The 26,714-nt window shown below is 34.1% G+C and overlaps 2 protein-coding genes across 2 annotated transcripts; both read right to left on the reverse strand.

Moving 5' to 3' along the window:
• Nucleotides 1-16,785: 16,785 nt before the first annotated feature.
• On the reverse strand, nt 16,786-19,800 carry LOC112016481 (cation/H(+) antiporter 15). The gene is made up of 3 exons (XM_024049045.2): nt 19,597-19,800; nt 18,404-19,381; nt 16,786-18,108 (listed from the first exon to the last, which is right to left on the reverse strand). Exons 1-3 carry the CDS (start codon nt 19,798-19,800, stop codon nt 16,786-16,788), a joined length of 2,505 nt encoding a protein of 834 aa, XP_023904813.2.
• A 1,999-nt stretch (nt 19,801-21,799) lies between these two features.
• Nucleotides 21,800-24,812, reverse strand: LOC136067512 (cation/H(+) antiporter 15-like). The gene is made up of 3 exons (XM_065773490.1): nt 24,609-24,812; nt 23,416-24,393; nt 21,800-23,122 (listed from the first exon to the last, which is right to left on the reverse strand). Exons 1-3 carry the CDS (start codon nt 24,810-24,812, stop codon nt 21,800-21,802), a joined length of 2,505 nt encoding a protein of 834 aa, XP_065629562.1.
• Nucleotides 24,813-26,714: the final 1,902 nt, after the last annotated feature.

Here is a 26,714-nt window from a genome sequence, read left to right on the forward strand (position 1 = left end):
CATGAATGACATCTGTATGCTTTGATATAGTAAAAGTGCAATATCAGTAACATTTGTGTGCTTCGGCAGATCAAAATTGGAATGTCAAATATCATTGGGTATTTCTTTTCTCTCTCTTATATGCCGATGCATGATATGCTTATTAAAAAGAAAAATATGGAAAGAAAAATAAAAAGAAAAAAGATAAAAAATGCTTTAAATATGATTGCAAGCGTGTATTTTAAGAGATGTGGGAGCTATAGGATGTACCTCAAAGGTGATAGTCCCCATCAAACAATTATGATTGTGTGTGAGTTAAAGTGATTTTCTTATATCTCAAATTGTCATAACATGTATACACTTATGCAATCTTGCAATGTTTTTCACACACAACACGCAATATTTTTTGCAACTCTTGATACATGTGCAGGTACAATGTGATTTAACCATCACAAAGTTTTACATGTGTTAATGTATGTTCACTAAACTGTCTTGACTTGTTTTTGAAATATAAAATTGGTTAGACTTGTTTAGTGTGTGTGTGTGTGTGTGTATTTTGTGATCTATGTGCTTAACATTTTTCTTGTTGAAAGATTTGTTTTTCACATATTTTGCATCTTTCTATTATCTTGTCATCCATAGTATCTTGTTTCATTATATTCATGCATTTATATGGATTTCTTGCACTCTCTAGATTATCCTTGATCATCTTTATGTTTCTCGGGTGAAACTTTCTAGCTTCTTGTACCCTTTGTCAATCATGACAAAAAGTGAGAGAAATTATGGAGAATGTGTGGTTTCTTTTTTTAAGATTCTACATATTAGGGGGATAAATACATGCCTTTGTAAGAGGGAGATGTGTTTCATCTTGTTAAAGGGAATGCTTATTTCCTTCTTCTTGTACACCGGTCTTGTGACCATGTTTACATACATTGTATTTATTTTGGATATATATATATATATATATGATGTATGTCTTCTTCACTTACCTTCACATGTGTTGTTTCTTTTCTCTCTTTATGCACATGCTTCTTATCACTTGTATGCTGTTGGGAAATATAGACCCCGGTTGATAGAATTAACAAGTTTTAAACCCAAGTTGTTAATTAGATTTATTATGAACAAACCTTGTTAAAACAAACAAACATCAATATCATGTCAATAATGTATGCAGCGGAAAAGTAAATAAGACAAGATATGATGATCCAGGAAAACCAATAAAACCAACCAGTTTCACAGTAAAAAACCTGGGGAGAAACCTTCCCGAAAAGTAATCCACTATAGAAAAGAGAAGTTTCAGATCTAGTACAAAACCTTTGTCCCTAGACTCTACAATCCCGTAGATGAACTCACAGCAGAAACCTTCTACCGCTTCAGAACCTCTGAACTCTTCAATATATGAACGCCACCCTTTTTGTTGCACGGATCCCAGTACGTGACTAACTCCTTTGCACGAATCCTAGTACGTGACTCACTCACTAACTTAAGGAAGAAGAATGTTGGCTGCAAAGTTCTTCACTTCATCAACAATGAAGATCAAGAAACACTTGGTTACAAAACCTAAGGCGCAAAGACGCAGTAGCTTCTTTCAGAGAGAATAAGACATTAATCACCTTTTGCATATGTTTCCTTGTATTCTCTTTTATTCTCCTATGTGACGACCTCTAAAATAAGCCTTATATAGGTCTAGGGTTGTGAGAAAAGAAACCCTACTCAAATACATAAGCCTGGCCAAAAATCAAAAAGCTGAAAATTCTGATTTTCCGTAACCTCGATTGATCGAGAGGTGTTGAGAGGTGTCGAGTTAATGAATCTCAACAGATAGCGGCTATCGAGGAGGTGTCGAGAAGGTGTCGAGGAGACAGAAACTTTCTTGATCGATCGACCAGCTATCGAGATTGCGATAAGAATCAGCTGAAGAGCTCGACAGATAGCCAGGTGTCGAGTAGCTATCGAGCAGGTGTCGAGCTTTAAAAATTCTGTACTTCAACTTGCTTTCTCTTGGACAGACTTGATGACTTCAACACTTGACCTTGAAACATTGTTTCTTGAAGTATTAAAAACACCTAGAACTACCCAATTACAAGCAAAGTGCGTTTTGTCAAAGGATTAGCCAATTACATAACTAAGTGACATATGTTCTTAAACAAGTTAAAACATATATGTCCTAACATATGCAATTTATTATTTCTGTTTCACACTAAGATGCCTTGATGAGTTTTCTTTAAGAATATTTTGAATGCATGATTATGGTTAGGCACTATCAAATAAACTTTTTGCAAACTATCTGATCTTCCACTTATGTTAGGATAGAATTTTATTGTATTCTACAAGTGAATATGAGTTGAGTGATTTATGACTTCTCTCATATGTTCATTTGTTGTTGTGTTTTTCACGATTGCCAAAGGGAGATTGTTAGGACATATGTGATTCACTTGTTAGGAACATATGTCAATATTTTATATTGGCTAATCCTTTAACAAAATGCACTTACTTTATATTGGTAGATCTAGGTATGTTTAATACTTCAAGAAACTGTTGTTCAAGTGTGTTGAAGTCATGCAAGTCTGTCAAAGTTTCAAGCCAAGAAATAAGTGAACAAAAGCTATTCATTAAAGCTAGACAGATATCTCAACACCTGCGGACAGATAGCTCGATAGCTGCTCAACACCTCTCGACAGCTAGGCTATCTATCGAGATCTTCAGTTGATTTTTATCACAATCTTGGCACCTCTCGACAGCTGATGGATTGATTAAGAAATCTCCTATCTCCTCGATAGCTTCTTGATAGTTGTATCTATCGAAGTTTAAATCTCGATACCTCCTTGACACCTTTTAGATTGATTANTGGATCCAATTCGGTTGGGTTAAGGACTTAAGACAATTCCATTTGTTGGGTACTTTGTGAAGGAGAAGAGATTTTTCCTTTCTTTTTCTTGGCTACCAAGCACTGAATGGAGATGAGACTTTGACTAGCTTTTCCTTTTGATTTTTTTGGCTACCAAACACAGAGTGGAGGAGAATTTTGTGGCTTTTCCTCGATTTCTTAGCTAATACATATTAGTAATTTTCTTTTTCTTTTCTAATTTTATGTTAAGGAAAAAAAAAAAACAAACAAACAAAGAAAATTGTTGTGTTGTTGGACATTAGAAGAAAAAGGGGGGGGGGGGTGGAGGAAATCAAAGGAACAAGAAGAAGATTCAGTTGATTAAAAAAAAGGCAATGAGCACTGAGTGTTTGTGGGTTGAGAGAGGGAGAGAGAGAAATGGTGTTGTATCGTTATGTGTGTTTTAAGGACCTAGTTCTTTAGTTTTGAAATGTTTTATATCTACTTAGTATTAGTCCAAACCTCAGGGATAATTACTGCATTTTACCTACCATGTGGTTGTGACTTTTGCCATTATTAGGGTAAAAGTTTCCCTCTTTTTTTCTTTTTTTTTTCTTCTTCTTCTTTTAATTTGATATTTTGAATGCATGATTATGGTTAGGCACTATCAAATAAACTTTTTGCAGACTATCTGATCTTCCACTTATGTTAGGATAGATTTTATTGTATTCTACAAGTGAATATGAGTTGAGTGATTTATGACTTCTCTCATATGTTCATTTGTTTGTTGTGGGTTTATCACGGATTGCCAAAGGGGGAGATTGTTAGGACATATGTGATTCACTTGTTAGGAACATATGTCACTATTTTATATAATTGGCTAATCCTTTGACAAAATGCACTTTACTTATATTTGGGTAGATCTAGAATGTGTTTAATACTTCAAGAAACTTTGTTTCAAGATCAAGTGTTGAAGTCATGCAAGTCTGTCAAAGTTTCAAGCCAAGAAAGTGTTTGTCATTAACGCTCTGTTTGTTTCGATTTAAAATATTTTCAGGAAAATATTTTCCAATTTTACCATGTTTGTTTTACAGTAAAATATTTGGTCAAAAGTAAAATATTTTCAATCAACTAAATCAACTAAGCAAATTTTTGTAAAATATTTTACACTTAAAATTTTGGTAAAACATTTTACATTTGCTCCCTCCCTCACACCCCGATACTTATCACCATCTTCACTCCTACTCACTATACGCTTAAACTCTCCCAAATCAAATTTCTCTCCAAAAACCCAGCCACCTCCGATCCCCTTTCCCACCAATCTTCGGCTCCAAGTCTGAGGCACCACCAATCAACTCTAGCTTCCGTCGGCGCCCCCATCATTAGACCTATCTCCCTTCTCTCATAACCATCTCGCACAGAAAAAGAAAGTCACGAGGAGGCTTCTTGGTGGGGACTTGTGATGCCGGTGGTGGTCAAGGGAGCTTTCCGGCATGATCTGGATATCCACAATCAAAGGAAGGTGCTAAAGTGTTATGGTTATGATCTACCATCAACTCCTGGAAGGAGCTACAATGGCAAGCAAAGATAAAACGAAACTATGATCTGAAATTAGTTTTTATTTCGTGGGTTTTTTTTTTTTTTTTTTTTGCTTTCTTTTGGGTGGTTATAGAGTTGTTTGATCGGATTTGTGGTTTAATGCTCGTGGATTGCTGGTAGTTTGTGCTCAGATTTGTGGTTTAATGGTCAGATTTTTAGGTGGTGGCTGTCTTTTTCCTCTCTTCCAGATCTGGTTTTTGGGGTGGTTGGGGGTGGTTTAATGGTTTATACTCTTTTGGGGTTGCTGTTGGTGGTTTTTGCTCATTTGTGGTTGCTGGTGGTGAGTTGCATTTTCGCGTGTTTTTTCGTTCCAAACACTTGAAAATATTTTACGGTCAAATATTTTACATCGAAACAAACAAAGTGTAAAGCTCGATAGCTAACTCAACAGCTAGTCATCTGTCGAGGTTTAAAGAGCTAATTTGCCTTGTGACTCAATAGCAGCTCGATAGCTAGACATCTATCGAGGTTTAAGAAAAATAGATTTCAATTCTGTTTTAACTCTAATTCATGGTTATGTGTTTGAACTTTCTTTTCTCACAACCCTAAACATATAAAATGATTATTTTAAGGGCCGTTAAAAAGGACACAAGTTGCACAAGTGTTGAGCAAAGTTTGTTCAAGTAAATTGTGACTAGAGACATAGTTTTGCCTTAGTTCATCATTCTTGTGAAGAAGTTGCTGTGTTTGTGCACCGTAGGGTTTTATGACCAAGCATCATCTGGAACTTCATCGTTTGGATGAACTGAATAACTTTACAGTCAACAAACTTCTCTAGTTAGTAATTGAAGTCGTGTATTGGGATCCACATAATTGGTTAGTCACGTACTAGGAGCCGTGCCTCAAAAGGAGAAATTGTCACTACAGAATAAGTCCAATTGGGTATTGGAGTAAGGGTTCAACTGTACGTTAGTATAAGATACTGGAATTCCTTTACTTGTAACCGCTTGTTGTGATAATAGTGAAATTTCAGGAGTACTAACCTTAAAATCACCCGATGGGGTTTTTGCCATGTTGGTTTTCCCCATTCATAAACAAATCACCATATTAATTTATTTTCCGTTGCACTTAGTTTAATTGGTGATTTGTTCGTGCTACCACGCGTTTACATGTCAATTTGATTAATTAATAAACTTGGCTAATTAATCAATTAATTCATCACAATGGGTTAATACGTTTTTAGCCTATCAGTATTTCTATTGTATTTTTGTTCATACATCACTGCTTTAAAATGAGTCTATTACATCAAGTGTTTTTTTTTTTTTTTTTAGAATTATTACAACAAAAATTAGTATAGTAGTATTAGACATAATATTACATCTACAAATTAAAATTCGTTGCAATAATAATTTAAAAGTGGTAAATTATTACATTAATAATAATTAGTTAAAATAACTTATAATTTTTAGTTGCAATAGAGGCTTTACTACTAAATTGCATTAAGAAATATTTGTTGCAATAACTTAAATTGAAGAAATCATTGTCATAACTTAGTACCAATTATTTTTGCAATCTATTACAATAGAAATTTCAAAGTGTCAGCTTATTGCAACAAATATATTATTGCAATAACTAACTATCAATTATTTTATAATCTATTGTAATAACAAACATGAAGTTGCAACAAATATATTATTACAATAATCTAATACCAAAATTATATCTGTCAATTATTTGAAATCTATTACAATAAAATTCATGAAATTATAGTCTATAGCTCCTCTCAAGCCATTCCATCCATTTGCTCCACCCAAGCCCTCCACCACCATCATTGCTCCTCTCAAGTCTTTCCATCCATTTCCCATCCCATCTACTCCTCCCCAGTTGTCCAATTCTTTGAAAGGATGTAATTCCTTTTTGGATGAATTGGACAATTTGTGCCAAGAACACCATCCTGCCAAGAGTCACGCCACATTTGAATCCTAGACCTGCCACAAACATTAATCCCAAATATGTCAAAGGCCACTCCAAGCCAAAATTAATGTTTAAAAAAAAAACTAAAATAATATTATATTGTGCTGAAACCAACCAGGTCATCAAGAGATTTTCATCCAAATCATTATGTACATTGACATTAACATTGTCATTTGTAGTAGAATTGATTAGGGGACCTGGAAACTTTCCATTAACCACAATAACCTGCAAACCATAATTTCATAAAATAGGTAAAGTCACTCAAATTTTGATCAACTTCAACATTACTCTTTCTAATTCAACAAAAATTAGGTCATAAAACCTTTGAAGAAAATTTAAAAGGAAGCGGGGAACAAAAGCATGTAATTGAATTAAACAAATATGAATTAGAAAAGAATCACACCAACACAAGCACAGTGACAAGAACAATAATATTGATAGATTGTAGATAGTGGGGGAAGGGGAATGGTGTTCGAACCACATACATGAGACATTACAAAGGATTTCCACAATAAAATTGATAATTAAGAATGAATTGTTGAAATCAATATAGCATCCATCAACATACAAAATGATCCCAAATCACAAAAGGTAACTGCAGAAAGAATGGGTAACAACAAAAACACAAGCTCCACATTATAAACATCGTCTGTATTTGTATTATACTACTTCTGTAATTCACCAATAAACTCTCTCTCTCTCTTGGGATTGTTCATTTACTTCACCTACTACTCAAAGCACAACATCTAATAGAACTAAATAAAAGTAATCAACTTAAATTAAAAAAAAAAATTTAAAAAAAAAAAAAAGAACAACCCTAAAAAAGGGAATATATACAATATATTCAAAACCATACAAAAATAAAAATTTTACAGTGACACTTTTGTATCCTAATCTAATTTCAATAATAATCAATTCCCACTATTAGATAAACATATACAATATAAACAAAGCTAACTATAGGAAAGAGAAAAAAAAACATGCATGTGCATGCATACATACATAACACACACACACACACATATATATATATATAAAATCTAAAAGCCTATATAGAAAAACCACCTGTAATGACATGTTTGGACCTTAATCTACTTCAATCAACTTAAACTTCATTCTCCAATATACATAGCATAAACCATACATTGCTAACAATAAACAAGACCATATAGAAACATCATCCCTAATGTCACTTCCAAAAGATTCAAGCCACAACAAAACCCAATTTTTTATATTAAAAAAAAAAATCAAAATAGACTCCCATTTTTACAATCTACAAATAAAACAAAGCACACCCACATGGAAAAAAAAATCTTTATAAAATAAAGAGAGAGAACTGAGAAGTGAACCTGTTGAGGAACGCCGAGAGGTGTTGCATTGATGTAGGAGAGACGAAGGTCATAGAAAACACTTGGGTCAGCAGCAAAACAGAGGCTTGGAAACAGAGCAATGAGTAGCAATGAAAACAAAGTAAACAGAGAGACTCCAAACAGAGCCATGAAATTTGAATGTAAAATCTTGGGTTTATGGAATAGTAATAAGCATAGCAGAAGAAAAGTTACTCTATAAAGATTTTAGTTTGGGGTTTACATAATAAGCAAACAATGACTCACAAAATAGAGAAAGTTTGTGTGTTTTTTGTGTGTGAATGTATGATAGTATTTTCTAAGAGTTGCTCTGTTTTTCTTTTTTGATCTATCTGAGAATGGTTCTTATTCTGTAAGAAATGAGAAATTATTAGGTACTCTCGCAGTACCATAAATGCATACTCACTCCTCTCACATAACTGTGGGTCCCGCTAATTAAATTTACGGTGGGACCTACAATTCATGTGAAATGATGGAGTATACATTTATAGTACTCCTGGAGTATTCAATAATTTTCCGATAAAAACAACCATTTTTTTAATCATAATTTTTTGTATTTTTAATAAAGTGATGTCAATATTATTGTCTTAAAAGCATTTATTAAGTGTAATAAATTTAACCTATTGAGCAAAAAAAAAAAATGTAATAAATTTAACTTAAGAAAAAGTTAAAATGATTTTTTAATCTATTGCAATAAATATATCATTGCAATAACTAAATATTAATTATTTTACAATCTATTGCAATAACAAACATGAAATTGCAACGAAAATATTATTACAATAATCTAATACCAATTGTTTTACAATCTATTATAATGAAAAACTATGAAACAATTATTTATTACAATAAATATATCATTGCAATAACTTAACCAAAATTATTTTTGTCAATTATTTGCAATTTATTGCAATAAAATTCCTAAAATTATAGTCTATTGCTATAAGATATTCGAAGCAATAAATTGTTAATAGCAAATATAGTATTACATCAAAATTGTCATTAAAATATTTAAAATTTATTGCAACGAGATTTTTTTAACACAAACCTATTACCTCAAATTTTATTGCAAGACTTTGCATAAATTATTGCAATGACTTTGATATTATTACAACAATTGTTCTGTTGTAATAAACATTTTTGGTTGTAGTGCATGCTTGTCAATAGTTTTACTTGTGAAACTAATATAACATTATTCTATGTCCAAAAAAAAAAAATAACTGAGTATTCCATGTCAATTTAGTGCAGTAGTAATTACAATTTTCATTGCTAACAAAGTATTAGCTTTTCGTTATAGCTTGAGATTTTGTCTAACAATAATAAGATTTTTGCAAACTGAGCATGGAGACACCTATGATTGCATCAATGTATATGAGCAACCTAGTTTGAAACATCCTTCACTTAGGAATCATAGAATTCAGGTTCATATTTTTACGTTATTAATTTTGTTTAGTTTTTTCTTTTAAATTCAAATTTCTTGATTGGCTTTGGAGTGAGAGGTTTTCTTTCATGGTGTTTTTAAACATTCTTAGCGTAAGATGTGTAGTTTATTTTTGTTCATTTCTCTCTCTAAATTTGGTCCACAAAAGATTACTCTATACCCTAAATGTGTACAATTAAGCAATGTGTTAATTGTGGGAGTGGGACTCCTATTGTTTGTCTCTGCAATTAACTAAGTTAATTTATATTATTCCTTTGATGATTCAATTTCAAGGTATTCTAGAAAATGATCAGTGTGTGCACAAGTATGCACTGTGCTCATCACAATTATTTTGAAATGGATCCATTTCATAACTCATTAAATGTTTGATTGTGGAATAGTGTAATACAAAAGAAAGAGTGCGTATCAATTATGTAAAAACTTTTGTTGCTACTCTAACAACTCGGATGCTTCTATAATAATATTTCATTTTATAACGATTTGTTGATATACTAAAGTATAGAAAATTCTCAACAGATGAGACCCAGCCATAAAATAAGAAAAATGATAGCTAAAATGAAACACAAGAAGCTACCGCCTGGTGTCCAACCTGCAAAGATAAAAGTTAGATGAAGCGTGCCCAAAAGGGACTATCCCTGTTCTGAGAGTCGTAGATAAAGATCTATCAAAGAATGTATCAAATTTATATAAGCCTCAATCAAATGAATGGAATCAGAATTTAGAAGTAAGTGAGTTATTGCTTTCTATATTTAATATTAGTCTATATATATATATATTGTTTACCTTTCTTGTATTTGTTTTTGTAATACAGTGAGTTCTCTTACCTTTAATATTTAAAGGAAATTACTCTCATAGTTCGCAGGGATATTTACACAAACAACCCCAGACAAAAAATATCAATCAAATTGGGCTACAATTAGTGTATATAACCCACAAGTTGGACCTCACCAATATAGTTCAGCTGCGATCTCAGTTGAAGCAGGAAATGGAGCTGACTTCAATCAAATACAAATTGGGTGGACTTTAAGTATTAAGTTAGAGAAATTATTTGATAATTATTTAGTTAGCACTATTGTTTATTTGATGATATCTTAATTCTTTTATATATATATATATATATATATAAAATAAATTGGATAGCTTTTATTATTATTATCTAAAATAATAAATTCAAAAGTTACAATGGAAGAGGGCTATTTAAAATTTAAATCTCTCATTTAGATACACCTAAGTAGTGCTAATTGAACTATAAGATTTTGGTTAATTTTTCTACAATTGAATTACAACATTATTTCAACTTATCTTTAACTACATGCATGATCAAAGAAAGCTTGATATAGTAAAAGTTAAGCTCCATTCGAAACTAGTCAAAATGACTCGCTGTTTGTTTCAATGAAAACTTTGTATAAAAATAGTTTTTTATGTTTTCCAGTGTTTGGTGGTGTAAAAAAAATGAGTCCAAGAAAAACTATTTTTAGTCAACATAGAAAGTATACTTATTTTTAAAAATTATTTTCCACTAAATTTTTTTGGAAAACAACTCTATCTCACAGTAAGCTAAATAAAGAAAGTTAAGAGATTGTTTTTCAATCATTTAAGTTACTATTAAACGTTAAAAAATGAAATAGTTTTTAAGAAAATGTTTTTTGGAAAATGTGACACATTTTCTAAAAAACATCATTACTGAAACAAATGAGCTAATTGTGGCTTCTTATTTTAGGAATGACTTTTTTGCAAAAATTTTGTAAGAGAGCAATATAGAAAACATTAATTAATATTGATAGGCCATCAAAATTTGATGGTAATAACATACACTGATGAAGAAGTGTGTCACCCACAAGATTTTTATATATGTTAGAATTATAGTTAAATGATCAAATTAACTATTTCTTAATAATTTAAACTTTTGAGAGAATCAGTAATTTATTATAGTATCAGAGCAAAAAAAACCTAAGTTCAATCATTATCTCTACTTTACCCTCTCATTTAAAATGTTAAAAAGATCACAATCGGCGAAATCGGTAACTATTTGTGAAATTCTTCAAGTGTACCCAAACTTATACAATGATGATACACGCACCCATTGGTATTTTAAAATGATTAATGTGAGTACTTTTATCTCTAAACAGATTTAATGTTCTTGTTAGGATAATTTTTCTTGTTTTTTACAAATACAATGTACTAACTTAATTTGAATTTTACACTATACATGGACTAGAACGGCAATTTGTCAGGATGTTATAATCTTAATTGCTTGGGGTTCGTACAAACTAATACCCAAGTTGCAATTGGCGCTGCTATAGATAAAGTCTCTAAATACAGTACTGAAGACCAAGTTGTTTTGCGTTTCAGCATTATTCGTGTAATACTTTCCATCTTTCTTATATATATATATATATGATCTTCGATTTGTTTTTCCTTATTTTCTTTGTTTTTGGGTTTTTGATTATGTGATATGATAACAATAGGACGAAGGAAGTGAAGTAAGAACTGCTTCATGGTGGCTGGTTGTTTATCATGGTGATAATGATTATGATCCGATTGGGATATTTTCCTGCCACACAATTTAACGAGTTAGCTGGGAGAGCAGACAAATTGCAATTGGGAGGCTATGTTCTCAGTAGCAAAGATGGTAAAACCAGCCCTCCTATGGGCAGTGGACGTTTTGATAATGGTGTATATGAACGTACTTGTTTCATGAGTCAAATTGAACTTCTAGATCACAATTTTGACTTAGTTGATTCACCAACTGGTGTTCAAACTGCCATTTCTCGTTGTTACTTAGCAGGAGATGAGTCGTACAAAAACGAACAAATGAGTTATAGCTTTTGTTTTGGCGGAAAGGGTGGCACCGATTTTATATGTGATTATCCTTGAAAATAATTTCAAATAACATGTTTTTTTTTATATAATTTAATGGTTACAATAACAGATGATTGATGTACTAATTGAGCTACCTATTGGCAATTCTATATATATATATATATATTATGTTATTCACAATTGTCACGTGTTGAAATAATAGTAAAAATTTACTTTTCGTCCCTATAGAAAAAATATATTGTGTCGTTGAATTTTTTTTACTGTTTTATTTTAGTTCCTAAGTTCTTAATATGGTTTCAATTTAATCCTTTCCATTGTCTAACGGAAAATGATAACATGATTAACAAATTGTATATATGTAATTTAATTATAATAAAATTCATGTAATAAATAATAAAAAGCCATGTCATGACTCATGAGCACTTTGATGGCAAAAAAGCATCAGCAGCCACTTGGAGTTGGCATGTATCTTTATCTTTTTATTTTCTTATCATTTTTTCATGGATTAAATTCTTAATTTGAAATGTTTCTATCACTCCCGTAGATAATGAATGCACAAATGGTGACTTTAGCATATAAAATTGATCAATATATTAAAACTTATTTCCCTCTCCCCTTGTGTGTGTTTGTTTCTAAAAAAAAAAAGGGTAATTGTCCACATTACTTAAGAGAGTTGTTATGTGTAGTATAACTTGTCCCTAGGCTGTCCACGGGTCGGTCCGGGTCGGGTTTGTGCCCAACCCAGAACCGACCCGCCAAATTGGTGGAGAAAAAATGAACCCGCTACCGACCGCCGGACTAATGATTGGGTGGATCAGACCATCAACGAGCGGCGTCGGGTCGTCAGGGTTGAAAATCCAGAAAACGGCGAAACCGGCGTGAAAACGGCGAAAATAAACGCATGAAAATTCGGCCAAAGTCTTTGAGGTTTCTCCAGATCTTGCCTAATCTAGGCCATTTTCGGCAATATCTTGGCTAGATCCGGGAAATCTCACCACATCTTGACGAAAATGGTCTATATCTCACCAGATCTACCAAATATCGCCAGAAATGTTGTGGTCGGTCGATCGGTTTGATCGGATTCTGAGAAGGAAAACGACCTCCAACCCGCCAAACTCGAGTTTTGAAGGAACAAACCCGTCGCCGACCGCCGGAGAGATCGGATCGGTCGGCGGCGGGTCGGTTCGGTCGTGGCAGCGGGTGATCGGGTTGGCCAGGTTTGTGGAAGCCCTACTTGTCCACCCTCTCTTAAAAGTTACCATGCTTTTAGTAGAGTTGTGTGTGTCTTTGTGTTAAAACCCATTTTCTCTCTTTCCTATGTGTGTGTGTGTGTGTGTTTGTTTCTCAAAAAAGAATGGATAATTGTCCCACATTCTTAAGAGAGTGTGTTATGTGTAATATAACTTGTCACACTCCCTTAAAGTTACCATGCTTTTGAGTAGAATTGTGGTATTCTTTATATTAGAACACATTTCCCTCTCTCCTCTGTGTGTGTGTGTGTGTGTGTGTGTTTGTTTCTCAAAAAAAGAATGGATAATTGTCCCACATTGCTTAAGAGAGTGTGTTATGTGTAGTATAACTTGTCACACCTCCCTTAAAAGTTACCATACTTTTGAGTAGAGTTGTGGTATTTTGTGTTAGAACCCATTTCCCTCTCCCCTCTGTGTGTGTGTGTTTGTTTCTCAAAAAAAATAAAAAAGGTAATTGTCCACATTGCTTAAAAGAGTGTGTTGTGTGTAGTATAACTTGCCTCACCTTCTTTTAAAAGTTACCATGACTTTTGAGTGGAATTGTGGTGTACTTTTTGTTAGAACTAGGAGTGGAAAAATTGGACACAATTTACGAACCCGACACAACACGATACAAAATTAGTAGGTTATGGTTGAGACTAAATGACATTTTACCAATATACCCTTCAAACCCTATTTGACTCATTTAATTAAATGACATTTTACCAATATACCCTTCAAACCCTAGGTATATAAACTTATTAGTTGTTGTGTTTATTTTCTTTGACATATTATGATTATTATTTGTGATATTGAAATATGTTTTAGTTTTGAATAATTATTAGTGATGAGTTACTCGTTAGTTTTGAATTTATGTTAAAAATTTTGTTTGGTTTTCATAATCATATCAATTTGGTTATTTGACTATTGATTGCCTAAATCGAATGGTTTTCACACAGCAAAAATAATTTTTGAGTATGGTGAATGTCTGTTGAATAGGTTTACTCATTAAGTAATAAGGGATACTCTAGTTCATCCTGAGAAAATCTCCGCTCTTTCAGTCAGTCTCTCCTTTTTTTTCTGTCAAAAAGTCCCTTTTTCTTCATTCCTATGTTATATACTTTTCCGTATTACAGTATTTTTGAGCTCTCTGTCCATATACGAATTAGCTTAGTGACATAAACTACTTAGTTACTGTTAGGACATTAATGCAATGTTACTGCTTAATGAGATGGCTTAGAAGATATTGCTATCGAGCCTTGTTATTAATCAGTTCGTCACTTGAGTCTTCCTATAGTAATTATATTTGTGTCTACGTATACTATGGGTAAATATATTATCGTCTCTCTTTATCCTAAAACTTTTTGACTATCTCAATACGAATCGGATGCGTCTACCCATTTGGATACTATCATTTAACTAAGGCCCACGTTATATACTAAAATTAGTTTTTTTTTTTTTTTCATTTTGATAAAATCTGATAAACAGGTTGACACGACTAACCTGTTTAATAAATGGGTTGTGTTAGGATTAAGGAATCCTGACCCATTTAATAAACATGTCGGGTTAGGGTTGACCCATAAGTCAATATCATGAGTCACACGACACAAACTACACGCAAAACGAATTGCCACCCCTAGTTAGAACCTTTTTATCTCTCCCCTGTGTGTATGTTTGTTTATAAAAAATAATAATAATAATAATATGTTTAATTAAATTGAAATCATATACACTGATAACTTGTGTATCATTATTTTATTTTAAAACATTTGAAATGGGAACTTACCCAAGATATATAACGATTATTTTTATTTTGAAAACAGATATATAATGATTATTGAATCATGCATTCTCATATTTTTCATTTAGAAATAATGACACTCTTACAAGTATATATACTTAATTTTTTAGAAACATCATATTTAACACAAAAACTATTTAATAAAGCCTTTTGTCTCTAACTAGAAAGAAGCACTTAAACTAAAAGCAACTTATCTTTAAATGCTCATTCTTCAAAAAAGTCAAACTTCTTAAACATCGGCTTAATTGAAAAAATGTTTTATAAGAATAAATAAATTCAAAGATTAAATTCCTAATTTAAAATGTTTCTAATTATTCAATTATAGTGGTATATAAGACAGAAGGATTCTAATTCTAATTTGTTTTGAATTTACCTTCAAAACAAACAAATTTCTAAAGAAGATTGACAATTAAGAAATTTTTCAAAGAAAACTTATAGTTGTAATGCTAGATTTGTTATCTTTATTCTTACTATAGTAAAAGTTAATGATGTAACCTCTATCTCTTTCCATACCTATGCATATCAATCTCACTTTTTCAGTAATGCAAAACACCCATTTCTATTTGATTTAAATAAAAGATTGAAGAATGTGAGGGGGGGGGGGGGAAGTAGTGCATGGTGCCATGGTATAGATCAAGATATTTGCATAGTTAAGGACTTCTTCAATTTTGGGCAGCACGTGTTATTGTGAATAAAAATGTGATATCCATTCCCACTTGTAGTAACAATTGAATCATCCAAAAAAAACAAAAACAAAAAAATTGCTATCTATCCCAACCCATTTGTGTAACAATTGAATTATTAAACTAATGGGGAAAACCAATTTATTGTTCCAATATGAGTGTTTCACTTTATATTTCACCAATTATAATATGCTATATGTTCATATTTTTTCCAATTATATTTATTTTATAAGGACCGGGAAAAAAATTGTATCAAGTTACAATTTGTAAAGCATAATATAGAACACTCAAAATAGGAAGCGTTTGTGTATTAAGTGTTGTCGCAGCGAATTTATAGGCAATTAATAAGCCGCAATACAATCTTCACAACTCTTTCATGAAATCTTATACCCACAGCACTCTCCATGATCTTCACAACTTTTTACTCTCCACATATACGATTGTGAACAAAGAAATTTCTACATGCCAAAAAGAAATCTCTACCTTTCAAGTAATTGGTTGATAAAGTACTATAGTCCATATCCATCTAAATAAATAAATAATATATATATATATATAGCCAACATGAAAAGAGTAAATCTATTTACACAATCCATTACACACTTTCACAACTTGTGGAGACAATAAGTTGTGATCAACAAACGAAAAAATGATGACTATAATTGTCCAGTGTTTTCTTTCATAATGAGAAGTTATTGTTTCACATGTACACTTAGTACATATAACAATACCTATACTCTTAAGTTATGTATCCACATTTTTTAAGAATGCCTACATTTAACACAAGATTAAAAATGGTGTTTCCCCTATGTGTAGTGTAGTTATAGGACCACAAATTATTCCATAACTTTTTTGTTACAACTCTAACGTGATAGATTGTAAGTGATTAACTATCACCACAAATTATTCCATAACTTTTTTGTTACAACTCTAACATGATAGATTGTAAATGATTAACTATCACTTACACATGAATCCACTTTTTTTTCTTTATCAATCACACTCTACTACGTCATAGTTGTCACAAAAAGTTATGAAAAATTAATTATATGATCCTAGACTTTTTCATGTATATACTAAGAGTGTGAGACAATCGAATCATAAGCCTTACAATAAAAACCCTCAAGCATTATTCCCAACCGGCCAGTCACTATCAGATAACACCATTCCCTTTGTGCTCTGTGAAGATCTCATTCTCCGTCGCATACCAAAACGCTCCCGCCGCGAACCATCTATCGATGTCACCATGCCCCTCTCCTCAGCTTCACCCCCAGACCCATACTGTTGAACCACAAGAACTGAAGCATGCAATGCAAAGCTTGAAGACACTAACACATCCCCAATGGTACCTAGTTCTGGACAGTCACTCCAATCTGATAATCCCAACGTGAGTGGTGACACCACTCCTTGTCCTTTTCCCACTACATACAAGTCATAACAATTTTCCATTCCACTTATTACCGAAACCGTTTCTTCCCCATTGCTCACCACCTTTTCTAAGTACACTATTGACTCGTCATTAGCAGTGTTCAGCCTAAACTCATTTATATAGTTGTCATCAATTGTCATTTGCCTCTCGGTATCAGCTACAACCTCTAGAATCCCTTGTTCTTCGTTTGTGTTTACTGACTCCACGTCCGCCACCACATCCTCACTCGGAAGGAACCGCACAACTGTTAAGCTAATTCCAGGGTGACCCGCCATTCTCCATGCATAAGCTAGTGCCTCACGGTCATCTGGGCCACCAATGAAGAGCATGGCAAACCGGCACTTCACTTTATCATTAGGCCCGCCGGGTCTCACAGCCGCGGCTAGTCCACGATCAATAAAGATTCCCACTGAACATGGTGCATTGGGTAAAACATTTAGATTTATGCCTCTATAAGCAGCATTCTCTTCCCCCATTCGCCCATCAACAGTTGAGAGTTTGTGAAATGGGAGTAGAATTAGAGCAACACGCTTGTCTTCAGCCAAACTACAAATATCCTCGTGCATTGTCCCATATGGAGACATGGCTGTGAGTGGATTCACAGTGACCAGGTGGTTTTCTTGCTCGAATGATTCGAAGGCATTGATGATGACATTGGAGTCTGCTTGTGCACGGCTAGGGTTGTGTGCGCCTGATTTGCGCGTAGAGTGGACAATAAGCATGGCAGAGGCGCGGCCAGTGAGCTCAACTAGGTGGAGAGCGAAGACAGTCATTGGGGATGATTTAGTTGCATGGGATACTTCAAGGAGGCTAATCATGCCTGATATGTTTGCTGTTGCATGAACACATGTAAGGACTCGGAGTTCAGTGTTAAGCTTTGATCTTTGAATGGTCCTGAGGATGTAATGCTTTAAACCCTTTCTGGACTTGTGGATGGCTGACATGATTGGCGCTACGGCAATAGTCATTATCAAGAGAGCAACTATCATCACAGTGTAGTATTGGTGGCTCAATATCTGGATTAGAAAGAGATTAATGTATATGAATATCAAATACATAATTATGACTTGTTAAATATGTAATGATGTCAAAATAAGTTTAAAACCAAAACAGTCAATAAATTTCACAAAAATATTTCAATATTGTTGAAGTGTGGCAAGTTATGATTGTTATTATACCGTAAAAGTCGTGATTTTTCATCTCAAATGTAGTAAAAAAAAAAAGTGGGAAAATTTGTTGTTTCTGTTAACTAGAAGATGCATGAAAAGCTGATCACATGCCCTTGACAAATAGCAAGAATGTAAGTAGTACCTTTTTGTCCCTCCCAACGTTGAGGATAATAAGGGCCAAGATGCCTTTGGTGTTCAAAAGTACTCCAAGAGCCGCACCATCTTTAAGAGGCATGTTAAAGATAATGCTAACTGTAAGAGAGCTCAAAACTTTAGCCATGCAAGCCAAGCATATTACCAAAACCACTATATACCACGGTGTGTCTTCCATAATCTTGGTGAGATCAATTCTTGTCCCACAACTGGTAAAGAAGAGTGGCAACATAATCCCAGACACAAAGTCATCTAGCCTATCCAAAAGCGCATCCCCTAAATCCCCACTGGGTATGATAAGCCCAAACAAAAAAGCTCCCACAACGGAGTGTGCACCAATTGCATCAGTGATGCTACCACAGAGCAGTGCTCCAGTAAGCACAATACACAAATAGTACTCGCTGTAGTTGTCCCCTGAAGTGAATTGGATTACCTTTTCAACGATAGGGCGGACCACGAAAAAGCAGATTAGCACAAAGACTATGAGTGCACTTAATGAGTATGATGCAGTTTTGAGATTGATACCTACTGGTATCAAAATTGCAATAAGAACCCAAGTGTATATGTCATTGAGCATAGCCACAGACATGGCAATTCTCCCAATATCCGAGTGAAGGAGCTTCAGATTAGCAAGGATTCGTGTGAGCACCGGGAAGCCCGTGATGGTGAGTGCAACAGCCCAGAACATGCAGCCCACAGCTGTGGTATTACTACTTTGGTGATTAAGTAAGAAAAACAACCCCATTCCTATCCCCATTGGAATGAGAATTCCGGTCATAGCAATGCCCATTACCCTTTTCCCTGCTCTCAAGATTGCAGTCAAGTCCATCTCTAAACCAGTCAGGAACACATAGAAAACCAGGCCTAAGTATGCCACCGTTTCAATGAGCATGATACCCCTTGCTGGGAAAATTCTTTGGACAGATTTGAATTGCCCCAACATGTTTGGACTTATGATAAAACCAGCCTACATAAAAATTGTGAATTTTTGTTAGTCCATGTAACAGTACGCATGCACAAAAGTTGCACATGATTGCATCATGTATGCGAAACTAGCTAATAGCACCCTTCATACCAAAACGAATATACATACAAGCTTTGATGCTTAATTTTTAAAGGATTATGTCCATCAATATGTTATTAATTAGCATGAAATTGATATATGTAACATATTGTTCTTACCAAAACCTCAGCAATTAGACGAGGCTGGTGGAGGGGTTTGAGGACCAAGAAGAGAAGGCGACTGATAAGAATAATAACAGTAAGCTGTAAGACGAAGAGAGGGAAGGATTCGGTAACGGGGTCTTCGGCTTGCCAGACCCCATTGTTGATGGATACTTTAAGATCATAACATATCATAGACTCATTTATCTTTCTGTCTGGCATTTTAGCTTCCTCTTTTATATATATGTATATACACTTACAAATTAATGTGCTTGATTAATAAAATTTCTATCTCTTCTCGACCTCCTTATACCCTCCAAACCACTTCCTAGTCCTCTCACTCGAAAGCCACCACCGTGGATGCCGCCCTGGTGAAGCCCCTTTTAATTATATGCATGGGAGAGGAAAATATTGAATAATTATAGAAATAGACAATTCAACAAGACAGAAGAAAAACAGGAATACATCCTTTGACGAACACAACCGTAGCACTCTATTTTAATTGGGTGGTATTTATGCGTTGCATTGTTGTAACTTCCTGTTGATGCATGGTTCAGTTGGATGTTCTTCCCAATATCTCTTCTAGTAGCACAGTTATGGTTCATATAATGCAAAGAAAGTATTCTGTGAAACAGTTAAATCCTTGTCAAAAATCTATATTTTAGGGATGGTTTAAAATGACAGCTTATTGTTTCAAAATTTTCAAACTAAACAAGAATTTGTTTTTTTTTTTTTTTAAATTTACCCCAAAAAGGACGCCATGTGAGAAAATTTGTGTGAAATAAAATTTAATGACGCATGGTTTAATATTACAAATCAAAGAAACTATATAATGGTTAAAGAAAATTGTTACATGGTTATGTAACTAGTTTTTAAACATAGAGAAGTTCAAATAGTTGAGGACAATCCAAAATTAAAGGATTGAACAAGTCTAAAGGAAGCAACTACTTCAAAATGTCTGGCAGAATTATAATAATTTGAAAGTGAGTAATTGCAAAGGACCACCATTTTTTAGAAAACTTCTAGGGTTAATTACAAATTACCCACAAGCGGTTGGGTCTGAATTCAAGTTTTTTGTTTTTTTAGCTTAATCTTTCTTTCTTTTTCTTTTTTTAAGGAACATTTTTTAGCTTAATCTTTCTTTCTTTTTCTTTTTTTAAGGAACATTTTTTAGCTTAATCTTTGTCAACATTACATGTGGCATTTGAGTTGGTAAAAAAATTATTTTCATTTTGACCGTTGGTCATATCAACATTTTCCATTTAACGGTAAAAACCAAGTTGACATAGTACCAAAAGGTTACGGACTAAATTACGAGTTTAATTCTTGAACTTTTTGTTTTATGTCAATTTGATTCCTAACGTTTTAAATAAGCTTTACGTACAAATAAAGACAAAATGGGCCTTAAGTCTTAATTCCTTTAGTAAAAAAATATGTGACTTGAGCCAAACCATGGAATTACAGAGATACCGGCCATGAGCAAACTATATGATGTTTGTAATGACATAGCTTTCAGCTTTTTACTTTTAATCTTAGTTTTTTTTTTTAAATATCTAACTTTTATCTTTTTCGCAATAAATTAACTTTTAACTATTTGTATCACATTATACAAAATTGTAAGCTATTGAAAATAAGTTGTACCAAAATATACCACATAGAAAGTGTAGTAGACTACGTTCTCATTTGATTTGTTAAGCACTTTTTCTCTCCGTTTGTGTAATTAATTATTAGTTGCCTTTTTACCAGTTATGCAGTGTTGAAGGACTTTCAAGACGAAGAGCTCTCAAGGTAATTCTAACCCGCTTCCCATTTCTCTTATCACTTTTCTCAGTTTTCTTTTCATTATTTTTTTATGTTCTTTTTCTTTTCTTTTTTCTTAGGAACTTTAAAACAGTTTCTTTTTCGTGCAATCAAACAGAGGAATAACCCAACAATTTTTTTTTTTTTTTTTTTTCCTGCCGGCTTTTTTGACTTTGGAGACCAAATTCACTGTGCATGAACTGTGTGTACTGTTCATGCACTGTTCATCCAATTTTTAATATTAAAAGTGGGTCCCACAATACTATTTACACATTTAAAAATTATTTTGCTACAGTGTTTTCAGCAACAATCAATTTTTAGCAACAATCAGTTTTTAGCAACTTTCAGCAACAATAAGTGCTATCCAAACGGACCCTAAGAGTGTGAGACAATCGAATCATAAGCCTTACAATAAAAACCCTCAAGCATTATTCCCAACCGGCCAGTCACTATCAGATAACACCATTCCCTTTGTGCTCTGTGAAGATCTCATTCTCCGTCGCATACCAAAACGCTCCCGCCGCGAACCATCTATCGATGTCACCATGCCCCTCTCCTCAGCTTCACCCCCAGACCCATACTGTTGAACCACAAGAACTGAAGCATGCAATGCAAAGCTTGAAGACACTAACACATCCCCAATGGTACCTAGTTCTGGACAGTCACTCCAATCTGATAATCCCAACGTGAGTGGTGACACCACTCCTTGTCCTTTTCCCACTACATACAAGTCGTAACAATTTTCCATTCCACTTATTACCGAAACCGTTTCTTCCCCATTGCTCACCACCTTTTCTAAGTACACTATTGACTCGTCATTAGCAGTGTTCAGCCTAAACTCATTTATATAGTTGTCATCAATTGTCATTTGCCTCTCAGTATCAGCTACAACCTCTAGAATCCCTTGTTCTTCGTTTGTGTTTACTGACTCCACGTCCGCCACCACATCCTCACTCGGAAGGAACCGCACAACTGTTAAGCTAATTCCAGGGTGACCCGCCATTCTCCATGCATAAGCTAGTGCCTCACGGTCATCTGGGCCACCAATGAAGAGCATGGCAAACCGGCACTTCACTTTATCATTAGGCCCGCCGGGTCTCACAGCCGCGGCTAGTCCACGATCAATAAAGATTCCCACTGAACATGGTGCATTGGGTAAAACATTTAGATTTATGCCTCTATAAGCAGCATTCTCTTCCCCCATTCGCCCATCAACAGTTGAGAGTTTGTGAAATGGGAGTAGAATTAGAGCAACACGCTTGTCTTCAGCCAAACTACAAATATCCTCGTGCATTGTCCCATATGGAGACATGGCTGTGAGTGGATTCACAGTGACCAGGTGGTTTTCTTGCTCGAATGATTCGAAGGCATTGATGATGACATTGGAGTCTGCTTGTGCACGGCTAGGGTTGTGTGCGCCTGATTTGCGCGTAGAGTGGACAATAAGCATGGCAGAGGCGCGGCCAGTGAGCTCAACTAGGTGGAGAGCGAAGACAGTCATTGGGGATGATTTAGTTGCATGGGATACTTCAAGGAGGCTAATCATGCCTGATATGTTTGCTGTTGCATGAACACATGTAAGGACTCGGAGTTCAGTGTTAAGCTTTGATCTTTGAATGGTCCTGAGGATGTAATGCTTTAAACCCTTTCTGGACTTGTGGATGGCTGACATGATTGGCGCTACGGCAATAGTCATTATCAAGAGAGCAACTATCATCACAGTGTAGTATTGGTGGCTCAATATCTGGATTAGAAAGAGATTAATGTATATGAATATCAAATACATAATTATGACTTGTTAAATATGTAATGATGTCAAAATAAGTTTAAAACCAAAACAGTCAATAAATTTCACAAAAATATTTCAATATTGTTGAAGTGTGGCAAGTTATGATTGTTATTATACCGTAAAAGTCGTAATTTTTCATCTCAAATGTAGTAAAAAAAAAGTGGGAAAATTTGTTGTTTCTGTTAACTAGAAGATGCATGAAAAGCTGATCACATGCCCTTAACAAATAGCAAGAATGTAAGTAGTACCTTTTTGTCCCTCCCAACGTTGAGGATAATAAGGGCCAAGATGCCTTTGGTGTTCAAAAGTACTCCAAGAGCCGCACCATCTTTAAGAGGCATGTTAAAGATAATGCTAACTGTAAGAGAGCTCAAAACTTTAGCCATGCAAGCCAAGCATATTACCAAAACCACTATATACCACGGTGTGTCTTCCATAATCTTGGTGAGATCAATTCTTGTCCCACAACTGGTAAAGAAGAGTGGCAACATAATCCCAGACACAAAGTCATCTAGCCTATCCAAAAGCGCATCCCCTAAATCCCCACTGGGTATGATAAGCCCAAACAAAAAAGCTCCCACAACGGAGTGTGCACCAATTGCATCAGTGATGCTACCACAGAGCAGTGCTCCAGTAAGCACAATACACAAATAGTACTCGCTGTAGTTGTCCCCTGAAGTGAATTGGATTACCTTTTCAACGATAGGGCGGACCACGAAAAAGCAGATTAGCACAAAGACTATGAGTGCACTTAATGAGTATGATGCAGTTTTGAGATTGATACCTACTGGTATCAAAATTGCAATAAGAACCCAAGTGTATATGTCATTGAGCATAGCCACAGACATGGCAATTCTCCCAATATCCGAGTGAAGGAGCTTCAGATTAGCAAGGATTCGTGTGAGCACCGGGAAGCCCGTGATGGTGAGTGCAACAGCCCAGAACATGCAGCCCACAGCTGTGGTATTACTACTTTGGTGATTAAGTAAGAAAAACAACCCCATTCCTATCCCCATTGGAATGAGAATTCCGGTCATAGCAATGCCCATTACCCTTTTCCCTGCTCTCAAGATTGCAGTCAAGTCCATCTCTAAACCAGTCAGGAACACATAGAAAACCAGGCCTAAGTATGCCACCGTTTCAATGAGCATGATACCCCTTGCTGGGAAAATTCTTTGGACAGATTTGAATTGCCCCAACATGTTTGGACTTATGATAAAACCAGCCTACATAAAAATTGTGAATTTTTGTTAGTCCATGTAACAGTACGCATGCACAAAAGTTGCACATGATTGCATCATGTATGCGAAACTAGCTAATAGCACCCTTCATACCAAAACGAATATACATACAAGCTTTGATGCTTAATTTTTAAAGGATTATGTCCATCAATATGTTATTAATTAGCATGAAATTGATATATGTAACATATTGTTCTTACCAAAACCTCAGCAATTAGACGAGGCTGGTGGAGGGGTTTGAGGACCAAGAAGAGAAGGCGACTGATAAGAATAATAACAGTAAGCTGTAAGACGAAGAGAGGGAAGGATTCGGTAACGGGGTCTTCGGCTTGCCAGACCCCATTGTTGATGGATACTTTAAGATCATAACATATCATAGACTCATTTATCTTTCTGTCTGGCATTTTAGCTTCCTCTTTTATATATATATGTATATACACTTTCAAATTAATGTGCTTGATTAATAAAATTTCTCTCTCTTCTCGACCTCCTTATGCCCTCCAAACCACTTCCTAGTCCTCTCACTCGAAAGCCACCACCGTGGATGCCGCACTGGTGAAGCCTCTTTTAATTATATGCATGGGAGAGGAAAATATTGAATAGTTATAGAAATAGACAATTCGACAAGACAGAAGAAAAACAGGAATACATCCTTTGACAAACACAACCGTAGCACTCTATTTTAATTGGGTGGTATTTATGCGTTGCATTGTTGTAACTTCCTGTTGATGCATGGCTCAGTTGGATGTTCTTCCCAATATCCTTCTAGTAGCACAGTTATGGTTCATATAATGCAAAGAAAGTATTCTGTGAAACAGTTAAATCCTTGTCAAAAATCTATATTTTAGGGATGGTTTAAAATGACAGCTTATTGTTTCAAAATTTTCAAACTAAACAAGAATTTGTTTTTTTTTTTTTTTTAAATTTACCCCNAACAAGAATTTGTTTTTTTTTTTTTTTAAATTTACCCCAAAAAGGACGCCATGTGAGAAAATTTGTGTGAAATAAAATTTAATGACGCATGGTTTAATATTACAAATCAAAGAAACTATATAATGGTTAAAGAAAATTGTTACATGGTTATGTAACTAGTTTTTAAACATAGAGAAGTTCAAATAGTTGAGGACAATCCAAAATTAAAGGATTGAACAAGTCTAAAGGAAGCAACTACTTCAAAATGTCTGGCAGAATTATAATAATTTGAAAGTGAGTAATTGCAAAGGACCACCATTTTTTAGAAAACTTCTAGGGTTAATTACAAATTACCCACAAGCGGTTGGGTCTGAATTCAAGTTTTTTGTTTTTTTAGCTTAATCTTTCATTCTTTTTCTTTTTTTAAGGAACATTTTTTAGCTTAATCTTTGTCAACATTACATGTGGCATTTGAGTTGGTAAAAAAAATATTTTCATTTTGACCGTTAATCATGTCAACATTTTCCATTTAACGGTAAAAACTAAGTTGACACAGTACCAAAAGGTTACGGACTAAATTACAAGTTTAATTCTTGAACTTTTTGTTACGTGTCAATTTGGTTCCTAATGTTTCAATTGGTTCCTAATGTTTCAAATAAGCTTTTAAGTACAAATAAAGACAAAATGGGCCTTAAGTCTTAATTCCTTTAGTAAAAAAATATGTGACTTGAGCCAAACCATGGAATTACAGAGATACCGGCCATGAGCAAACTATATGATGCTTGTAATGACATAGCTTTCAGCTTTTTACTTTTAATCTTAGTTTTTTTTTTTTAAATATCTAACTTTTATCTTTTTCGCAATAAATTAACTTTTAACTCTTTGTCTCACATTATACAAAATGGTAAGCTATTGAAAATAAGTTGTACCAAAATATACCACATAGAAAGTCTAGTAGACTACGTTCTCATTTGATTTGTTAAGCACTTTTTCTCTCCGTTTGTGTAATTAATTATTAGTTGCCTTTTTACCAGTTATGCAGTGTTGAAGGACTTTCAAGACGAAGAGCTCTCAAGGTAATTCTAACCCACTTCCCATTTCTCTTATCACTTTTCTCAGTTTTCTTTTCATTATTTTTTTATGTTCTTTTTCTTTTCTTTTTTCTTAGGAACTTTAAAACAGTTTCTTTTTCGTGCAATCAAACAGAGGAATAACCCAACACTAAATTTTGCTCTCTCCTTTTTATTCTAGTTTTACTTTTTCCTTTGAATTTTTTTTCTCTAACATGGGGGTAAAGAAGCTGCTAAAATAACCATGTTATTTTTGGAAATTATGTTTTTTTACAAAATCGTTTTTTTTTTTTTTTGGGGGGGGGGGGGGGGGACTTTTTTTTT

This window comes from Quercus suber, unplaced genomic scaffold (assembly GCF_002906115.3).
Source record: "Quercus suber isolate HL8 unplaced genomic scaffold, Cork oak 2.0 scaffold_75, whole genome shotgun sequence".
Classification (NCBI taxonomy): Eukaryota; Viridiplantae; Streptophyta; class Magnoliopsida; order Fagales; family Fagaceae; genus Quercus; species Quercus suber.

Excerpts from the sequence above, each read along its gene's own strand:
- LOC112016481 (XM_024049045.2), bottom strand. The coding sequence starts at position 19,800 with ATGCCAGACAGAAAGATAAATGAGTCTATGATATGTTATGATCTTAAA. Across the intron at positions 19,382-19,596 it reads GTCTAATTGCTGAGGTTTTG|GCTGGTTTTATCATAAGTCC; the intron begins GTAAGAACAATA and ends ATTTTTATGTAG. Across the intron at positions 18,109-18,403 it reads ACGTTGGGAGGGACAAAAAG|ATATTGAGCCACCAATACTA; the intron begins GTACTACTTACA and ends TTTCTAATCCAG.
- LOC136067512 (XM_065773490.1), bottom strand. The coding sequence starts at position 24,812 with ATGCCAGACAGAAAGATAAATGAGTCTATGATATGTTATGATCTTAAA. Across the intron at positions 24,394-24,608 it reads GTCTAATTGCTGAGGTTTTG|GCTGGTTTTATCATAAGTCC; the intron begins GTAAGAACAATA and ends ATTTTTATGTAG. Across the intron at positions 23,123-23,415 it reads ACGTTGGGAGGGACAAAAAG|ATATTGAGCCACCAATACTA; the intron begins GTACTACTTACA and ends TTTCTAATCCAG.